The sequence below is a fragment of the Heterocephalus glaber genome, unplaced genomic scaffold (genome assembly GCF_053883595.1).
Source record: "Heterocephalus glaber isolate CG9 unplaced genomic scaffold, H.glaber_assembly_v1.0 deba00001564, whole genome shotgun sequence".
NCBI lineage: Eukaryota > Metazoa > Chordata > Mammalia > Rodentia > Bathyergidae > Heterocephalus > Heterocephalus glaber.
The window spans coordinates 15,940,395-15,960,905 of NW_028258351.1; the positions used below are offsets into that span (position 1 = coordinate 15,940,395).

A 20,511-nucleotide genomic window follows, 5' to 3' on the forward strand; every position below is an offset into this window, starting at 1 on the left:
AAAAGTGCTTGATGTTTTAACTAGTATAATAGTTAAGTTCACTGCTCCTACTGAAATACTTATGTCACTGATCTTCTCTTCTGGGCGTTCAACAACTAAAGTTTGGAGACCAAAACTAGAAAAGTAACTGGGCTATGAGAACAGCCAATATTTTGGCCCTGGCCCCTCAAAGTCAACAAAGAATCCAGAAAATGAGGAAATCTTTTCTACCGGATCCTACATCTTTGCTAAGTCACTCAACCTTTTGAGCAGGGAGACTGCTGGGCACCAGACAAATGTACCGTGTGCCAAAGGAGGGTCACAAAGAGAAAAAACCTTCCATGCTTTCATTGAAAGCAACATGGTCAAGCAAGACCATGACCCATCCTGATGGCTGACACAGAGGAGCTGCGAGGCTCTATGCATGGTTCCAAAGTAATGCGTGAGGAGACTTAACTGACCTTAATAGATAGCAAGAGGTTCATACTGATTGACACTTTAACTTGGTCTTAAACACCCAGCAGAAAAGAATAACCAAAAGAGGTATAAAATAACGTCATAATAATAAAGCTAGATATAAAAAGGGGCTCGAGTCACTGACCCCTTCTGGCAGTTTCTAGCTACACCAGTAGCTGACTACAGTTATGGATCATTAGGAAAAAACTACGGTAAAATCTATAAAAGCTCAGCTAGAGTTTTTAATTTCTTAAGTGAGATTTGTTCTTCAAATTGTCTCATATCGTCTTACAGCTAAAACTAGAGAGATTTATAACAAAGTATCAGACTTATACATAAACTTTATCAATGAAAGAATCTAAGAGCCAGCAGGTTACAATCACTATTTCAATTTCTAAGTGCAACTTTCTCCCCAGCCTGCCCTTCCATTCTAGTGTGCTCATGCTTAGATTATACACGCTCTAATTTCTTAAAAGTTTTGTTTATTTTTGCCTAGAGGCTGCCAAACTCCAAGCAGTCATACAAATGGAACCAATGACAAATGTGCTAGAATTCTTCTACCGGGATCCACCAGATCGACCTTGTAAACAGATCATAACTGCTAAACTATACAATACGACTTCTATGTTGGATTCTGAAGTCCCCTGGACCTTCTCCTTATCCTCTTTGTGGGAGGCTATTACTAGTGCCTCCCAGTGGAAATCCTTATTGGATATATTCATAGCAATCCTGCTGACCTTATAATTTGGCCCATGTATTAACTATTTCTTTGGCTTTGTCTCCTCCAGACTCAAAGCTATGAGGCTACCAAGATGACAATGCCTGGCACCTATTGAAGGCCTTTAGATAGACCCTCTGTAGAGTAACACTGACTGCTGATCACAACTATGACCCTCTTCGGCTGGAAGTAGCCAGATTGGTCTTCACCCTTTGGCCCCTCACAGCAGTTAGGGGTACTTCTTCAGAGGGGGGAATATTGCACATAGGTAAGTTAATTAGATATCTCGTTGGCAGTTAAAACAGGGCCAGCCCACAAGGTGCCAACATGGAGGAGAGTGAAGACACATTCACTGAAGGCCAGCACTGTAAAGGGAGAGAAATTAGCACACCCATGTAGGACGAATAGCAGTGACTGATATTCTAAACAGGTATCAATCACCTGGGGGGGGGCAGGCAAGATCTTAACCCAGCCTCTCCAGGAAATATCCCTGATTCCCACCCTTACTAAAAATCCTTTTATGCTTGCTACATGACTTGTTACCCCATTTGATCAATATTACCTGGGTGACTGTACTTGTAATCTTATTGGTTGGTCATGGTTTTGTCCCACCTCATGCCCACCTTGTAAATTTCCATTGGGTCTTATAGTTTTGTCCTACTTTGTATCTGCCTCACCACATGGCTTTGCTGTATAAAACATCTTTGAACTTTGGGGTGGGCAGGCAACCCACTTTCTGGTTCCCCTTCTCTGTCTCTTAGGCAGAAGCTTTCTTTCTCTCAATAAATTTTTCCTCTTAAAAAAAAAATTAAAATTAAAAAAAAATAAAGATGTCCCTTCACTCCTATCACAATGAATTTAAAGGTTACCAGTTAAACTTACTGTATTACTCAATTTATTTATTTATTGGTATTACTCAATTTAATCAGTTGAGCAAGTCAACAGACTGACAATAAGTTGAAGGTGAAAAAATTTAAAAAATTTTTTTTAAAATGTAAAAGTTCCTACAGGAATTGGATCTGGTTTGGGCAAATAATAAAAGCCAGGCAAGGGCAAAATTAAAGCCAGCCAGTTGATTTCACCAGTCAACTGTTAGCCAGATGCAATCCCAACACTGTTTTTTACCCTCCCCACAACTCAGTAAAGCAGAAATCATTACCACTTTACAGATGAGGAAAAGAAGACTTGGTGTAGTCAGACTGTCTACACAGTAAATGGGTAGGACTCAAATTTCGGCATGTCCACTCTGTAAAGCCACTGCTCTTTCTACTTCATCATGGCACTCTTTCCAAAATTAGCAACAATCAAGTTTATTATGTCCATTCTATAACCCACATGATGTAGGTAATTCATAAATTCAGAGTGGAAGATTAAATCATCTGAAAGTATCAAAAATGTATCACCAATTCTTGGCAATTGTGGTAACTAAGCAATCACCAAAATATTTAATAACTCATCAAAAATGTTTTGCATCAAACATAAGAATTTAACTCCCTGAGAGTAAAAAAAACATAATTCTCAAATTGTTTCTTTCAGTTAACAAGTGTGTTTGTTTCCAAAATAAACATCTCAGCCACTAAACAGCATGGGAAAGAACAATTCCCTGTGTGGTAGCAACATTCCCCGCTGAACACACCCCCAGTGATGAACACCCAATGACTGCGAAGTGCAGAGCGGTGCTTGGGAAAAAGGCATCTGCTCTTGATGCTGACATGCTCTAAGGATTTCCTACCCAATAATGAGCAAAATTTTCCTCTCTCCCAGCCAGCAAACTCAATACTCATGTGCCTTAGAAGAGCATTTATATTAAAACCTTTGTTGGGGCCAGGGATTTAGTTCAGTGGTTCTGGCGCCTGCCTCGCAAGCACAAGGTCCCGAGTTTGATCCCCGTTACCGAAAAATAAAACCTTTGCCCACAAAGGACAAAGCCACAGCTGCAACAAAACCAACAATGAAGTACAACATTACACCAACAAGGAGCAACTTGTGAATGGCAAAGATATCAGAGACAGGAATAGTATCATAATGCATAATCAGAAAGCTAAAATAAACATGGTTACTATGTGGTAAAACCAGTACATTCTGGCTTTGCTGTCCATAAGTAAAGTGGCCTTGGCAAAATGCTTCAGTCCAGCCAACTATCTCTCTACAAAAATGAAGGGTTTTACACTTTTGGGACTTTCACTCCATATAAGAATTCTACCTCTTCACTCTTGTTCTGTCAAAAATGACCACAGCTGGGCTGGGGATTTAGCTCAGTGGTTCCGGTGCCTGCCTCACAAGCACAAGGTCCCGAGTTCAATCCCTGGTACCAAAAAAAAAAAAAAATGACCACAGCAAGCCAGGCATGGTGGCACATGTCGGTAATCCTAGCACTCAGGAGGCTGAGGCAGGAGGATCACTGTGCGTCTGAGGCCAACCTGGGCTACATAGTGAATTCAAGGCCAGCCTGCACTACAAAGTAAGACTATGTCTCAAAAAAATTAAAAAAAAAAAAGACTACAGCAGAGCAAAGTTAAACATTTTAGATATATGAATTAATAAGGACACAGGAAAAACAAAAAAACTGGTCCTTTATTTCCAACTTGAAAAGTAGTTAATTCAGGGCAGCTCAGTCGTAGAGTGAGTGCTTGTGTAACATCCACAAGGCCCTGGGTTTGGCTCCCAGCATAGCAAAGAAGTTCATTCAAACAAAACTATCACTCTGCCGTGTCAGAAGTCTAGACTATGAAAGAGAAAACTCTGAATCCAAGAATATACTTAACACTTCCATGGTTCTGATACTTTCATCCATGCTGGGATGCAAAAGTTGTCTTCCTAGAAAAATTCTTAGAGAAGTGATAATTATTGAACATGTAAATGTATCAACTGCTCACAAGTAAAAGGTACTCCCCCTCTCAAAGGCCATCTTTCTACCTTTCTTCCTCAGGCCCTGTTGGCGCTATGAACAGTCAAACTAACAAGGCACAAGCAATAGGTCTTCAGTTCCTCCTCTGACCCAGTGACCACAAATTCTTAGTCACGTAGCCTCCAAGTATAGACTCAAGATACCTTTGGGAATTTCTGGAACTGAGTCAGAGAGCCTTCAAAACCATGTGGATAAGGGTCAGGGATTTAGCTCAGTGGTGCCACCACCTGCCTCGCCAGGTCCTGAGTTCGATCCCCAGTACAAAAAAAAAACCAAAAAAACAAAAAAAACCACATGGATAAAAAATATTGCCTGGAGAAAAAAATATAAGATATGTTTCTTCCTACCTCTTTGGATTCCTTTATGTAACAAGCTCCAGCCATTCTTGTCTACCATGTCTACATCCGCTTTATGACTAACCAGCGTGGTGGCAATACTCTCTAGTCGTCGCGAAAGTGCTAGATCTAATGCAAGATCTCCGTTATGATCCACTTCGTTCAGCTTCCCTGGGAGCTGCAAAGACAGAGTTGTAAGTCAACACTGAGTAGCAGATATAATCTGTTTTAATTTCTCTCACCTTGACCCTGGAAGTCAGATACTGCTAAATCAACTACTGAAAAACGTGGAAATAGCTTTTGAATTGGGCAATGAACTAAGACTGGAAGAATCCTGAGTGGCAGAATACAAGCCCAGATTTCCTTGAGCAAGCTATTAATAGAAACATGTACATTAAAGATTGTGCCAGTCATGGCTCAGAAGGAACTGAAGAGAGCACTGCAGAAAAAACTCGAGGATTATGGTTTTAGATAAAGAAAAAAATGGAAAAGTACCTGTGAATCCATTTCAATCAGATAAAGGAAGACCACATCTTCTCTTTCCACTTTGATAGCTTTATGTAATGGGTATTCTGTCTTGGATTTGATCATTTTGTATAATAACTGAGCACTCATGCTACTGAAGTCCTCCTTTCGTAAATCATCCTAGTGATTAAAAACAGTGAAAAGAAAAACAGATAAAGTATTAACAATAACACAAACTGTCATTTATTCAGCCTTAAGCCTGTGAATGTCAGGTACTACTTTAAAGGCTTAACATTTCTCAAGAAAGTCAATCCTCACAAAAACCCTACAAAGTAAGTCCTATTACCATCCTCACTTTACAGAAGACAGTAAAGCACAGAGGCTAAATAACTTGCACATGTTTAGACATGACTGAACAGCTGAGTTAGGATCTGGAGCCAAGAGGCCCATCTCTTGTGCCTGCACTCTGTGACACCGCCATTGTGCCTCTTAGTAAGACGGGACAGCTCTAGCACCATGCGCAAGCCCTCCCCCAAGCCTACCAAGACGGCAATTACAAAATTAATCAGAACTTCTACAAACAACTCTCCCCCCGAGTCACAGTTGTCTCTTCTACTGATCTCTTTATTTTTACCTACCAACAGAGATAGGTTACCACTCCTGTTTCAATTCTCTCTTTTTTGTAGTTTTTTGAGACAATGTCTCACTATGTAGTTCAGGCTGGCTTTGAACTATGTAGCTCTCAGGCTGACTGCCAACTCAAAATCCTCCTGCCTCAGCCTTGCCAATGCTGGGATTATGTGCTATCACAGTCCTATTTCAATTCTTTAAAAGCCAGTTCTTTTAGCTATCTTTTCTGAAACCCTAAGACTCTTTCTACAATGTTGTTGTACACCAAACAATTCACAGAAACTAATTTAAAAACACAGCCCTGGCCAGGCATAGTGGAGCACGCATATAATCCCAGTACCCGGGAGGCTGAGGCAGGAGGATCACAGAGTTCAAAGCCAGACTGAACTACAAAGACCCCACCTCAAAAAAGGCAAAAATAAATAAATAAATAAATTCCCGATTTTTTTTTAAATGTGAAAAAAACAAAACAAAGAAATGTAAAATTGGGCTGGGGATTTAGCTCAGTGGTGCCACCGCCTGCCTCGCAAGCACAAGGTCCTGAGTTCGATCCCCAGTACCAAAATAAAGAAATGTAAACTTGATCTGTTTAATAAAAGCTAGGTAAGAAAGGCAAATCTAAGTTTAATTGTGTCTCCACCTGAAAAAGAAAGCAAGAGAACACTGAAATGACACTGCTGAGTACCCAGGCTTGCTTGCCACACAACAGCATCCTACTTCTGTAACATGGTTACAGTGTCCACAGAAGGGGAAAGGCAGGTACCCCTCCTTCCAATCCTATTTCTGAACTGGAACTACTTTCTGTCCCTCCACTCTGAAATCACAGAACCATCAGACTTCAGAACTGAAAAAAGTTTCACAAATCATCTAATGCGACTACTTATTCTTCAACAGTGTAACAAGAGAAAGCTAGGTATCAGAGAGGTGACTGCCTACAGAAGTGGGTCCCCTCCCTGGGTTTTCCAACTGCTCATGAGAGGGCTTCGACCACTCCCTTCAGTCTTTCACTCACCCAGTGGCTTGCAATAATTTCTGCACAGTAGTTCATCAGTGTGCTGGCATTTAGTTCCTCCGCAGTCTGATAGAAGCGAATGCAGTTCCTAACATTCACCAGAGACATAACGCCCTTCTCACATCTATAAGAGAATATTAATAATGCAAATATTTAGACAAATATATTCATAAATGAATAAATCGAAGTAATAATCTGTGTTCTGGCTTGCTATGGTACAAGGTGTAAGGTTAAGGTAAGTGGCTTTGAATAAATTAATAGCTGGGCTCTCATATTTTAAAACTACTAGAATTTCACTGATATTATTTTTTGTTAGTTTGTTTGTTGTTCTGAGACAGGGTCTTACTATGTGGCCTAGGCTGGCCTCGAACTCACTATGTAGCCCAGGCTGGCCTCCAACTGGCAGCAATCCTTCTGCCTCAGCTTCCCAAGTGCTGGGATTACAGGCGGTGCCACCATCACCACACCTGGCCATTATGATATTATTTTGCTCAATTCTGGTAAGAATCAAAATAATCTCCAAATAAACTTGTTAAGCGTAAGATTTCCACTGTCTTAAAAGTAATCACATGAAACTTACCAATCATATACACAGGTAATTTTAAAATCTAACACAATGATAGACTGACTTCAGGCTTTTGACATTTAATCATATGGGACACATCTGTATTCCTACCAGCACAGCTCAAGAAATTAATGCTTCCTTAAAAGTCCCCCCAAAAAGCAAATTTGTATGGTATATGAATTATAACTCAATATGTAAAGCTGTATTTTAAAAGCCCATCCAAAATATCTATAATATATTGGGCTGGAGATTTAGCTCAGTGGCACCATGCCTGCCTGGCAAGCTCAAGGTCCTGAGTTCAATCCCTAGTACAGCAAAGAAAAAAAAAAAAAAAAAAAAAAAAAAAAAGGATGTAGAAACACAATAAAACTAATTTTTAAAGTACAAATTAAGCATCCCTCAAAACCTAGTCCAATTTTCCTATCAATTCCTGTATGTATGTGAGAAACAGAGGAATTATTGAAAGGAAAAATAACTTAAGGAACCATGGTTGAGTTACAGATGACTTATTTCCTCTTTGTGTAATTTTGAATTTTCCAAATGAATATGTATTACGCTTTTATAAAAAAATTACTATATTAACTCACTTTTCTATGTTATTTTTAAAACTAAGAATATTTTCCTGATAAATCAAAACCTTTCCCTTTCATTGAATTGACGATGGCATTCCAAAACCATCGAGATTCCTACATTTAAGAAATAAGCAACACTTGCTTCATATTAGACTGTACACATTTGTCAAGAGTTCTTTCACTTACTATCATAAACATGTCATTTCTCCTCCTGACAGTAGTGAGCGCTCTGACCTTTTAAGGGCCAACATTTGAATCCACTTCTGGGTCTCTTCCATTCCAGCTCTTAAAGCCATGACAGATAACAACTTAATACGCACATTTAATGGTTCGTATTTGAGGATCTGGTAATGTTGATAGTTATAAAGCCTAATCAGTCAACAAACAACATTTTAACTAAAATCTGTTACACAATATAATTCTCTAAGCTACACCAACCCTAGGGCATTTTTATCGAAACAATTTAATTTATAAGCAAGTCTGACATGGTCAATGAAAGAAACCACAGGAAATCTGAAAAAAATTTTTTTTGATATAAATTATACTCAATCTAATTAAAAGCAGTCCCAGTTCACTTGTGGATGGTTGAAAAATTCACAAAAAGAGCAAAAGAAAAGAGTTAATTACAAGGCCTTGACAGTAAAGTTAACTTTGCTAATAACTTAATTCTATTTTGCTAATAAACACTCAGCTTAAAACCTATTCTACAGACCCTGGATGCTTTCTTAACATTGGATTTAGGTATTAAAATGCTCTCCAGAGCTCACATCAATTAGGTTGTTGTACGCTATGTGCAAATTCACATGGGTGGACCATGGGCCACCCCAGAGGAAACAACACTCCAGTGAAAACAGCAAGCAGCTCTAGGCAGCAGTCTCTCTTGGCTCTCTCGGGCAAGGCGACACAGCAACAGGTGGAGCATCTTGTAGGGGCTGGAACCAGTCCTTCACCCACCCATGAGAAAAGTCATTTGTTCATGCACCCAAGAGAAGACAAAAAATCACTAAGTGATGTCAAAAGACACTCTAATCAACCAAGCTGACCACCAAGAGCCACAGCTCCAACAAATGCTCAAGGACATTTGCCTGACAGTTCGTGTATATTTTGTTTCTTGTAGTCCTAAAATGCCAACTTGGGACAACAACAGAGAAAATGCACTATAAAAAAACACAGCAAGCAGGCCGGGGATTTAGCTCAGGGGTTTTGCCGCCTGCTGCGCAAGCACAAGGACCCAAGTTCCATCCCCGGTACCAAAACAAACAAACAAACAAACAAACAAACAAAAAAAACATAGTAAGCTATCTACTCAGGACCTAAAGTACAGTTACTTAAATGAAGTGAGACAAAAATAAATAAATGAGATCTTAGAAACATTGGCTATAACTGCTTAATTAATTTAAGTATTAACATGCTTTATAAAAAGGTGAAATAAAATGTAACAGAAAATAGAATGGAAGGAAAGTTGACAGTTTGAACACTGGATTGCATTATTTCATATTCAATTTATCAGTTTACACAGTGATGTAATCTCAGGTAACAGACAAGTGAAAGAAAAAGAGAATACCAAAAAGTATTAGCAAAATTTAGCTTACAAGGTTACACCAAAAAAGGGTGATGTCAGATTCTCTGCCCACCATCACCTTTAATATATTTAGGGGTACTAGGGATTGAACCCAGGGCCTTGCGCATGCTAGGCAAGCGCTCTACCCCTGAGCTACATCCCCAGCCCACCATCACCTTTAACAAGAACACCTTGCAAAAGTTATTTACATTAGCAGAAGAAGCTGTTTTCCCAGAGCTTGGCATAATTAAAGCTCAGCCACCACCATCTGAGGTGCTTGAATATATCTGCTGTGACTTGCCTCTCCCTAAGGAGCTGTAGTTGAAACCGATTTGCTAGTTTCATCAATTCAGTCAGGAACACATCATCCTCCCTGAACTCCAATTCATCCGTATAGATCCAGCGAAGCATTGTCATTGTCACCTCAGGATTAGCATCTAGTTAAAAAAGAAAGTAGACAGAAAAGCTGAAAAAGCACTGGATAACATATCTGAGCCTTTGAAGCACCCTTAAATTTGATGCTAAACAAGAAAATTCTGGTATACCCAACTCAGACAAATGTTCAACCATTAAAAACAGTGATGAAGCAGTCTAGCCACCATCTGACTCCAGGAAATGTGAAAAGTTTTGCATGGGGCAGAGGGTGGGGGAAATAAAACCATTTAAAGGTGTAACTCACATCAACCAGGAACAATGTTTGAAACATAATCAAGAAGTTAACTTTCTAATAAAAAAAAATCTTACAAATAAAACCGAAAAGATGGGCACTCAATGGAAAATTGGACAACAGATATAAATACGTAAATTCATGAAGATTACTAAAAATAGCCAATATGCATTATCAATACATGCAATTTAAACTCAACTCATTTTCTGTCTCTCAGACTAGCAAATATTTTTACAAGTACATAATCTTTCACATAGCAATTATACAGAAATTATTATCCTAAGTAAACCACTGGGCAAGTCTGGGAGGTTGAGGCAGGAGGATTACTAATTCCAGCCCAGCCTGGGCAACTTAGTAACGTGGCAAGACCCTGTCTTAAAAATAAAAAATAATAAAAGATCCTCAATACAGGGGAGAAAGAAAGAAAGGGGGGGAAGGGGAGGAGAAAGGGAGGGGACAGGAGGGAAGGGAGAAACAACTGGGAAACACAGAAACACCCATTAATTCCTCAATGCCTTGTGTTCTATTTTTGGAGCACATGGGGTTTTTTAGAGTGGAAGTTTTTTTTGGTACCAGGGATCGAACTTGGGACTTTGTGCTTGCGAGGCAGGCGCTGGAACCACTGAGCTAAATCCCCAGCCCCACATGGGGTTTTTTTCTTCAAATTCGTGTTCCTTGAATTTTTCTAGGTAACATATATGAATTTCATGCAAAAACAAAAAATTGCCAGGGATTTAGCTTACTGGCACCGCACCTGCCTTGCAAGCACAAGGTCTTGAGTTCGATCCCTGATACTGCAAACAAAACAAAACAAAACAAAAAAATTACAATCTTTGGCATAAATGTGTTAAGAAACTCAGTGGATTGTTGTTATGTTCTTTTTCCCCCTGCGGTACTGGGGATGAACCCAGAGCCTTGTGCATGCTAGGCAAGTGCTCTACAGCTGAGCTATATCACCACCATTTTCTTTTCTTATTTCTTATTTTTCCTTATTTATAGTCTCATTAAATTGCCCAGACTGGCCTTTAACTTACAATTCTCCTACCTCACTTTCCTGAGTAGGTGAAATTACAGGTGTGTGCCATCTCACCTGGCTAATGTAATTTTTTTTGTGTGTGTGTGGGTACCGGGGATCAAACTCGGGTCCCTGCGCTTGTGCAGCAGGCGGTGAAACCACTGAGCTAAATCCCCGGCCCTGTAATTTTGTTTTTCCTGTAATTTTTAATAATGAAAACCTGAAACAAACCTCTTAAGGATCCAACAATGAAGAACTTATTAAATAAAACATTATGTGTGTGTGTGTGTGTGTGTGTGAAAAATCTGCAGCAATTAAAACCATATAGGTGTACAACATGAAAAGATATTTACTATATGGCAGGTAAAAATAGGCCAAAAATACATGTATAACATTATCTCATTTTTGTGGTATGTACTTGTATGTGTAGGTATAGAAGTGGGCATGTGTGTATGCATGTGTATACATATCATAAACACCCAAGTTTTGTGGGTCTATCAAGAGACTGCAAGGACATATACCAAAATATTAGCCCTGGATTACTTCATAACTAATTCTTCTTTTAGTTTTTTTACCCTAATTTAAGAAAAAAACAGCTTTTATCATTAAATTTATTGGTACAAAAAAAAAAAGTTTATTGGTACATTTTAGGTATACAATACAGTTATATTCATCATTGGGATCTTGTACCTTTACATGATGTATCTTGGTTCTTCTTTTTTCCCCCCACTCCCCTGCCCTCCCTTCAGCCCCTCCACCCTTCCTTATTTACAAAGACTTTGTTTCCATTTTTTTCCTTTTCTCATATTTTTTCTTTTCCCTTCTTTCCTTTCCCCAACCCCTCGCACTTTCCATACTCCTTTAAACCTTTTCTTCCTATTATACAATATCAATTATACATTTTTAAAATTAAAATATCAAGATTTAGAGGACATTACCACAGATTTTACAGAATTTAAAACGATATAGAAAGCATATCACAAAAATCTTTTATGAAATAAATTTGACAACTTCTAAGAAGTACCTTGGAAGACAAATTAATGAACATGACTCTGAAAGAAATATAAAATTTGAATAGCACCTATTAAAGAAAGTATATTTCTAGCTTGAAAACCTACCTACATGACAACAGGCTCACACACATTTTAACTGATGAATTGTATCAAACATTTAAAGCAGAAAAAAGAAGGAACACTTCTCCCAGTGTTGTTAGGAAATCAACATTGTGCTAATACTAAAACTGGATAAAGAGAATAAAAGAAAAAAGTACGAGCATAGATAAAAATTTGTTTAACAAACTATTAGAAGTCAGATCTGGCAGGATGTAGAAAGTGGTTCTATTATAGGGATGGTAATGTTGGTTTAGCATTGGAAGATCCACACCCAAAAGTCATCATTTTAACAGAAGAAAGGAAAAAACCATATGATACTGTCAGTAGTTGCAGAAAAAGTAATGGACTAAATTCTACAACTGTTCATGGTAAAAGCTATCAGGAGTCTAGAAAATAGAACAGAACCTTCTCAACAGATAAAAGACATACACTCCATACTTCCAGCAAAAATGCCTTATATGAATGGAAAAGATACAATGCTTTCTCCCTAAGGTGGGGAACAAGGGCAGATATGCCTATTCTTCACCTGTCCATTAAACTTTGAAACACAGGCCCCAACCAAAATAGTCTGGCAATAAAAATAAACAAATAGCATAGGATTGGCAAGGGAGAATTAAAATCTTTATATGATTTTATGATTAAAATCATAAAGATTAAAATCTTTATATGATTTTTATGAAATGATCATCTACAGAAAATACTAAGAAATCTCTAGGAGCCACTAGAACTTGTATTTGAATTTAACAGCATTAGAAAACCTAAGGTATATAAAATAATTCAGGTCTATGTATACTTGCTATATATGAAGACTTGGATATTGAAATTTAAGTTATGTAGGAATAAAAGGACCTAGAAAAGTAAAAAGAAAAAAAGTGTTGGAAGACATTTACTACCTAATTTTCAGACTTCCTCTAAAGCTACAGTAATCAAGGCAATGTTGGCGTGTGGAAATAGACATCAATGGAATAAAACAGAGAATCCAGAAATAGAACCACACATATATGGTCAACTGATTTTTGAAAGATTATTTAACATTAACATTTTATAGAACATAAACTCAACTAAGAGCAGAGGAAAAGATAATGTTTTCAACAAATGGTACTAGAACACCTAGTATCTGTATGTAAAAAATTAACCTCAACTGTTTATTTCCATACATTAAAAATAACTTGAAAGGATCTATGAACTTAAATATGAAAGACTAAAACTATAAAACTCTAAGAAGAAATTATAAGGGAAAATATTCATGAATTTAGGGTAGGTGAGAATTTCCTAGGACACAAAAAACATGATGTATAAAAGAAAAAAATTGATGAAATTCCATCAAAATTTAGAACTTTAAAAGACATTGTTAAGAAAATGAAAAGTAGGGGCCAGGGATTTAGCTCAGTGATTCTACCACCTGCCTCACAAGCTCAAGGACCTGAGCTCAATCCCTGGTACCAAAAAAAAAAAAAAAAAAAAATGAAAAGTAGTCCTTAAACAGAACATATTTATAATACATATAACCTACGATCAGAATATATAAAAAACTCTTATAGCTCATTAATAGACAACCCAATTAAAAAGTAGACACAAGATGATAGCAAGTACAGCACAAGGAAAGGTGTACAGCACTAGAATTAGAAAAATACTAATCAGTACAATAACAAGGTCATATTATACACTCATTAGGGAGATTAAGTTAGAAGGCCTTTTTGTTTTTTTGTTTGTTTTTTTTGGTACCAGGGATCAAACTCAGGTCCTCACGTTTGCGCAGCAGACGGCGAAACCACTGAGCTAAATCCCCAGCCCTAAGTTAGAAGTTTTAAAAGAACAAATGTCCGCTTAGGTGTGAACCAGTTAGAATTTTCTAATACTGCTAATGTGAATGTAAAATGATAAAACCATTTTGGAAAACAATATAGAAATTTCTTGTATTACTGTTAAGAACCAACAGTTCTGTTCTTAAGTTTTTACTTAAAGAGAAATGAAAACACATGTTCTCAACAGATTTGTACATACAAGTTGACTGTCCCTTATATGAAATTCATGGGACCAGAAGTGTTTGACATTTTGACATGCACTTGATCTGCAAGGAGGATAACCACTCCTGCTTTTTCTTGGGGTTCCTGTCACATGGAGTATTGTTTTCCACTCTTTAATTTTCAGTCTATGAGTTTCTTTTTGAATTGTGTTTCTTATATGCAGCATATTGTTGGGTCTTGCTTCTTGACCCATTCTTTGTCATGAAAGTATCTTATTTCTTTTTCTTTTTTTTTTTTTGGTACCAGGGATCGAACTCGGGTCCTTCCACTTGCGAGGCAGGCGGTGGAACCACTGAGCCAAATCCCCAGCCGAAAGTTTATTTCTCCATCAATTTTATTTGTTTGTTTTATTTTTGGTACCAGGGATCGAACTCGGGATCTTGCGCTTGCGAAGCAAGTGCCGGAACCACTAAGCTAAATCCTCAGCCCTCTCCATCAATTTTGAAAGATAGTTTTGCAGGGTACATCAATTTGGGTTGGAGGCTGTTTTCCTTTAGGCTTGAAATATGTCACTCCAAGCTCTTCTTGCCTTGAGGGTTTGCATTGAGACATCTGCTGTGATTCTGATGGGCTTTCCTTTGTATATGTTTTGTTTCTTTGCTCTAACTGCTTGTAGAATTTTGTTCTTCTATTAGGTTTCTGGAATTTTAACTATTATATGCCTATGTATAGATTTTTTTTTGATCAAGGCTAGTTGGAGTTCTATATGCCTTATCTGTATGTAAAGTTCTTTTCCCCTGCTTGGGAAGTTTTCTGCCAACACTTCTGTGAACAGTTTTTTTATGTCATCTGCACTCTCTCCTCTTTCTTCATTGACTCCGATCAGTCTTATGTTTTTGTTCTTTGCATCGTCTAGCAGCTGCTGGATTGATTTCTCATGATCCCTTACTATTTTTAAAAGATTTTTCTTTTCCTGGTCACTAATTGTAATCTTGTCTTCTATATCTGAAATTCTGTCCTCACACTGGCTCATTCTGCTGCATAAACTTTCAATGGAGTTTTTATTCTCCTGGAAATCTGTTTACATCTGTTTTATGGATTCCATTTGTTTCCTATGCTGGGATTCCAGCATGTTCCTCAGCTCCTCTATTTTTTTATCTGTGTCCTCTCTAGATTTATTAATCATGCCTTGCACTATTGTCACAATCTCTGCTGTTATCTGAGAAATTATTTCTGATTTCATTTTTTCCAGATCCTCTTTTGTTGCCAGTTCAGGGAGTCCAGGTGGTTGACTATCAGATTGTTCCATCTCGTTCCCCTTTGGGGTTGCTTTAGGTGATCTGGAAGTCAGGTTTTGAGACTTGTTTACGTTCATTTCAATGCGGGGGGGGGGGGGCTGCTGGCACCCGCATGGCTCACCTCCTCAGTGCTGGGGCTGGTGGTACGGCAGCCCGGAAGATTCACCTCTTCTGTCTTTTTTTTTTCTTTTGAGACAGAAGGTTTCACTATGTAGTCCAGGTTGGCCTTGAATATACTATACATCCCAGGCTGGCCTTGGACTCATGGTGATCCTCCTGCCTTAACCTCTGGAGGGCTAGGTACCCTGATTTTTGTTTAATGAGTATGCATTACTTGTACATTTTTGAGGTTTTTTGGTAAAATTTTAAGTGAAAATAAAGACCGTAAAGTAACAGGAAAAGTGCTTGGGTCAAAAATCATGACATAAAACATTTGAACTCTTCATTAGAATAAAGACAGTGATAAGCAGAGGACCATTTAAAAGTCATGATCTGTACCACTGGCTCTCAAAGTATGGTCCTAGGCTAGTCTTATTCTCAGGCCTACTTCAGATCTACTGACGGGTCCCAGCATTTCTGTTTTTTGTTGCTGTTGTTGTTGTTGTTTTGTTGTGGTTTTATTTTGCGGTACTGGGGATCAAATTCAGGACCTTGCACTTTTGAGGCAGGCATGGTGCCATTGAGCTAAATCCCCAGCCCCTCAGCATTTCTGTTTTAACAAGTCCTCTAAAGTATTTTAATGCTCACCAAGGTTTAAGAAACTATACTCAATTCTTGACTATCTAGGAAAAGGGCAATAAGAATCAAAAACACCTTATTAACGTGTATTTGCAACTATGTACAACAGGAAAGAGATGTGAAGGGAGTAAAGTCAAGTGGGAATTGAAGACTTCTGATTTACCTGAAACAGATCAATTCACCATCACCTCCTGAAACAATTGGCTATTGGGGCAGGGGGCTGAAAAGAACACCCTGAAATGGTACCACTGTGATCTCAAGGTTTTTTTCTTTTATCTTGTTCAGTAATGTAGTAAAGTACACCTCTCCTCCGCCCACACTGGGGATTGTTCCCAGGGCTTCTGCACTAAGTTATATCCCCAGACCTTTTGTATTGTGAGACAGGGTTTTGCTAAGTTGCTAAACAGTCAAGGCCGGGCTCGATCTTGCAATCCTCCTGCCTCAGCCTCCCAGAGACAGGTGTGTACCACCTTGCCCGGTTGTTAATAGCTGTCCAAAGTATACCGAATAAGCATTGGAAGAAGGGTAAGTTAATTTCTTTCTTCTTTTTTTTTTCATTTTCTTTAGTAATACTGAACATTGAATCCAGGGGCACTTTACCACTGATCTACCTTTTGTTTACATTTTTATTTTGACACAGGGTCTCATTAAATTGCCCAGCTGGCTTCAGTCTCCTGAGTAGCTGGGATTACAGACATTCACCATCCTACCTAGCAGTAAAACGAATTTCTGGTTTAGCTCTTTAAATTGGATTTAACACTTTAATTACCATCTTAATGAAAAAATTAAAGAGTGGGTCATGGATTTGTCCTGAGTTGCCCCAAACAGAAAACACAAATTATTCCTCAGCCCTATCTTGAAAAGACCTTCTTCTTACCTGATGAGTGTCCAACACCACTAACTGCAAACATCTTCCTTGCAATAGACTCTTGGTTTTGGGGGAGTTGTTTTGGTTTTGATACTGGGAATCAAATTCAGGACCTTGCACTTGCCAGCCAGGCATGGCACCACTAAGCTACATCCCTGGCAAGTCTTTTTCATTGTTTAAAAATGTAGCTGACTTCTCTTAATTACCCTTCAAGTATCTAAACCAATAAAGTTGATCTGTGCAAGTAACAAACCAAACTTAAATAAACTTAAATAATTAAAAAATAAACCACCTTTAGCGGGAATTTACTGGGAGGACTTAATATTTCAAACAAAATGAGGTTTAAGTGATTTCCAAGATTTCCCTCAACTGCTCCTTTAGTGTCCAAAACAGAGTAAGTTCACTTTGAGACTGACACTAAGCAGCCCATGGTGTAAGGATGTGCCAGGAGGAGACGGTACTTTCAACTGTATATTTTTAGGCAAATTAAATACCTACCTGCTTATGACCTACTTAAGGAAATGACTATAAAAGTCAAATAACTAACTCTACACCCAAGTTCTGTTTGTTGTTGTTGCTGGGGGGGGGGGTTGGTTTGGGGGTTTTTTGGTACTGGGGTTTGAACCCAGGGCCTTTGTTTACCCTGAATTACATTCCCAGCCATTTTCTATTTTGATTTTGCTCTTTGTTTTTGTTTTTGTTTTCAGTACTGGGAACTGAACTCAGGATCTTGTGCTTGCCAGGCAGTGGCACCACTGAACTACATCCCCTGCCGTCATTTTTTATTTTGAGGTAGGGTCTCACCAAGTCCCTAAATTGCCCAGGTTGAATGCAAGCTTGCAATCCCCTTCCCTCAGCCTCCCAGGGTGCTGGGATTACAGACGTGTGCACAATGCCTAGCTTAGGAATTCTTTTTAAAAGGAGTAGACTTAAGAGAAGCCATTTTGCCTCAGTGCTCTGTATGATTTACCCCCGTGAGATGCAATCACTCCCTCAAGTAGGCCCAGCACACAAACTGGAAAAACTGTGACTTTAAGAATGAAAATAAAAGTAATAACCAAACTTCTGCCTTTGTTTTACTGTCGTCCACAATGCATGTAGACATACTTTGGAGAACTTGATATTTTCTATATGGCTTGCTTTTTTGTTTCGTTTTGATTTATTTATTGATTGATTGACTGATTGATTGATACTGGGGATCAAACTCGGGTCCTTGTGCTTGCGCAGCAGGCAGCAGAACCACTGAGCTAAATCCCTGGCCCTAACTTAAATGTTTTGTCAGACATTGAAAAGAATGGAGATAAACTTATCCATGTGCAGTTATTAGAGCTTCTAACCTGTCAAAGCTAAGAAACGTGTTTAAATTTCCACTACGACTCTGACTTAATTAAATTCTGAGTTTCCAACTAATTTTTCATGTACTTTACCTAACAGTTTTTGATTCATAAAATTTAAAAATCTTGGTAAACTGTACCATTTTAATCAATAAAAATAACCTCTTCAGTCAGATTACTAATATATCCTTAAATATAACATCTTGGAAATCAACCCCAAATCACACTTGTAAATGATCCCTGGCTCAGAAAGAAATACTGAAAGACTAGAGGTTTTAATTCTGTTATAACAGTGTTAAAACCCATCCCATCTCATTTTAACTGATTATAGCTAAAAACTATAGACAAGAGTACAAAAAACAACTATTTAAGCATTTAGAAAAATTAAAAAGCAAGTGAATTTAAGAGGGAAGCAAAATCTGAAGAAGCAACCACACTGGATGAATTTCCTAACTTTTTTCTCTTTATTTCAGCTTCGATCCAAGGGTGGACTCCAGGTAAGGGACAGAACTGCCACAGTGACCTTAGAGATGGCAAAAATTCCATCTTACTGGCCATGTAAGCCATGAAAAGAAGCCCCTGGGGACTAAAGAGTAAGGGAAAATTCCAGAGTAAAGACAACCAGGAAAAGAGATGACCTAGTTCTATGTATGAATTCACACCAGCCTCAGGCTCACTTTTTTTTTCCCCTTTGGTACCAGGGATCGAACTTAGGACCTCAGGCTTGCCAGGCAGGCGCTGTGTAGGCTGAGCTACATCCCTGGGCCCTTAGGCTCACTTTTGAGCTACTCAAACATGGTAGTCCTATCTCAGGTTTAAGATCTGAATGGCTATTTAAACATCTACCCATAGACAATACAAGAGAACTTGCAGCTTGAACCTATAAAGATTCAAAATTTTCAAGGTTTATACAGCACCTAGAGTCTATTTAGTATAACAGAACACATCAAGATGTTTTTTATACACAACCCAAAATTATTTGACATAAGAATAACCAGGAAAATATGACCAATTTTCAAGGTTAAAGGCAACTAACAGATGCCAACCCCAAGATAACTCAGATAGCAGATTTATCTAAGACTTCAAAGCATCAGGTATAACTATGCCCTGGAAGTTAAGGGAAAACAAACTGAAAAGATAGAAATTTTCAGCAAATAAATTATAAAAAAAAGAGTGAGGGGCCAGGGATTTAGTTCAGTGGTTCCGCCGCCTGCCCTGCAAGCGGAAGGATCCGAGTTTGATCCCAAAAAAACCCCCCAAAAATAAAAATAAAAAAAGAATGAACACAAATTACAGAACTGAAAAATACAGTATATAAAATAAAAATTTACTCCACAGGCTCAAAAGCAGATTAAAAATGGCAGTAGAAAGTCAGCAAACTTGTAGATCAATAGAAACTGTCCAATCTGAAGAGAGAAAAAAAGATTAAAAAGAAAAAATACTCAGGAAACCTGTGGGATAGTAACAAAAGGTGTGTGTGTGTGTGTGTGTGTGTGTGTGTGTGTGTGTGTACATATACATATATATATATATATATATACTTTTCTTAAAAAGTCTAAGAAGGAAAGATTAAAAACAAGAAATATTTGAAGAAATGGTCAAGAGGTTTCCTAATTTTATCAAAGTTGATACATTCACAAATAATGAACTCCATACAATAAGAAAATCGTATCTAGACACATCATAATCAAACCATGAAAAGTAACCATAAATAAGAAGTCTTAATGATTTCATACTCATTAGGATGGCCATTATCCAAAAACAAAATAACAAGCATTGGTAAGGATGTGGAGAAGGCAGAACCTGGTGCACTGTTGGTGGGAATGTAAAATGGTCCAGTCACTATGGAAAATGGTTATGGCCATTCCTAAAAAGGAGAGAAAAGGCAGAATTACCAGCTATGTGTGTAGCTCAATGTTAAGAGTGCTTGCTTAACACATACAAGACCCTGGGGTTTGATCCCCAGCACCAAAAACAAAACAAAACAAACAAAAGCACTACTATGATCCAGTAGTGCTACTTCTGGGTGTACATCTACATCTAGAAGAAATGAAAACAGTTTTGAAGAGATAAATGGACTCCAATAGTGATAACAAAAGACAGAAGCAGTTTAAATGTCCATAGGTGGGTGACGACAGATCTAAGTAGTACTGAAATGTGGTATAGGTACATTCAACCTTTAAAGGGAAATCCTGTCATATGTTACAGGAATGAACCTTGAGAACATGATGTTAAGCGAAATACACCAATCACAAAAAGACAAATGTAATATGAGTCCACTTATATGAGAGATCTAAAGTAGTCAAATTCA

The 20,511-nt window shown here is 38.1% G+C and overlaps 1 protein-coding gene across 5 annotated transcripts in view; it reads right to left on the reverse strand.

The window, feature by feature from the left end:
* The window catches only part of Ankfy1 (ankyrin repeat and FYVE domain containing 1), a 97,690-nt gene that overhangs the window by 39,254 nt on the left and 37,925 nt on the right, over window positions 1-20,511 (reverse strand). For 4 of the 5 annotated variants that reach the window (XM_013076773.3, XM_013076772.3, XM_021238274.2 and 1 more), the window contains exons 4-7: window positions 9,503-9,638; window positions 6,504-6,627; window positions 4,892-5,041; window positions 4,409-4,574 (exon numbers count right to left, since the gene is read on the reverse strand). In XM_013076773.3, the coding sequence (XP_012932227.1) occupies window positions 4,409-4,574; window positions 4,892-5,041; window positions 6,504-6,627; window positions 9,503-9,638 (576 nt within the window). Of the gene's footprint in view, window positions 1-4,408; window positions 4,575-4,891; window positions 5,042-6,503; window positions 6,628-9,410; window positions 9,639-20,511 lie in introns of those variants that run through there. The other variant, XM_013076774.3, reaches the window with a different exon arrangement.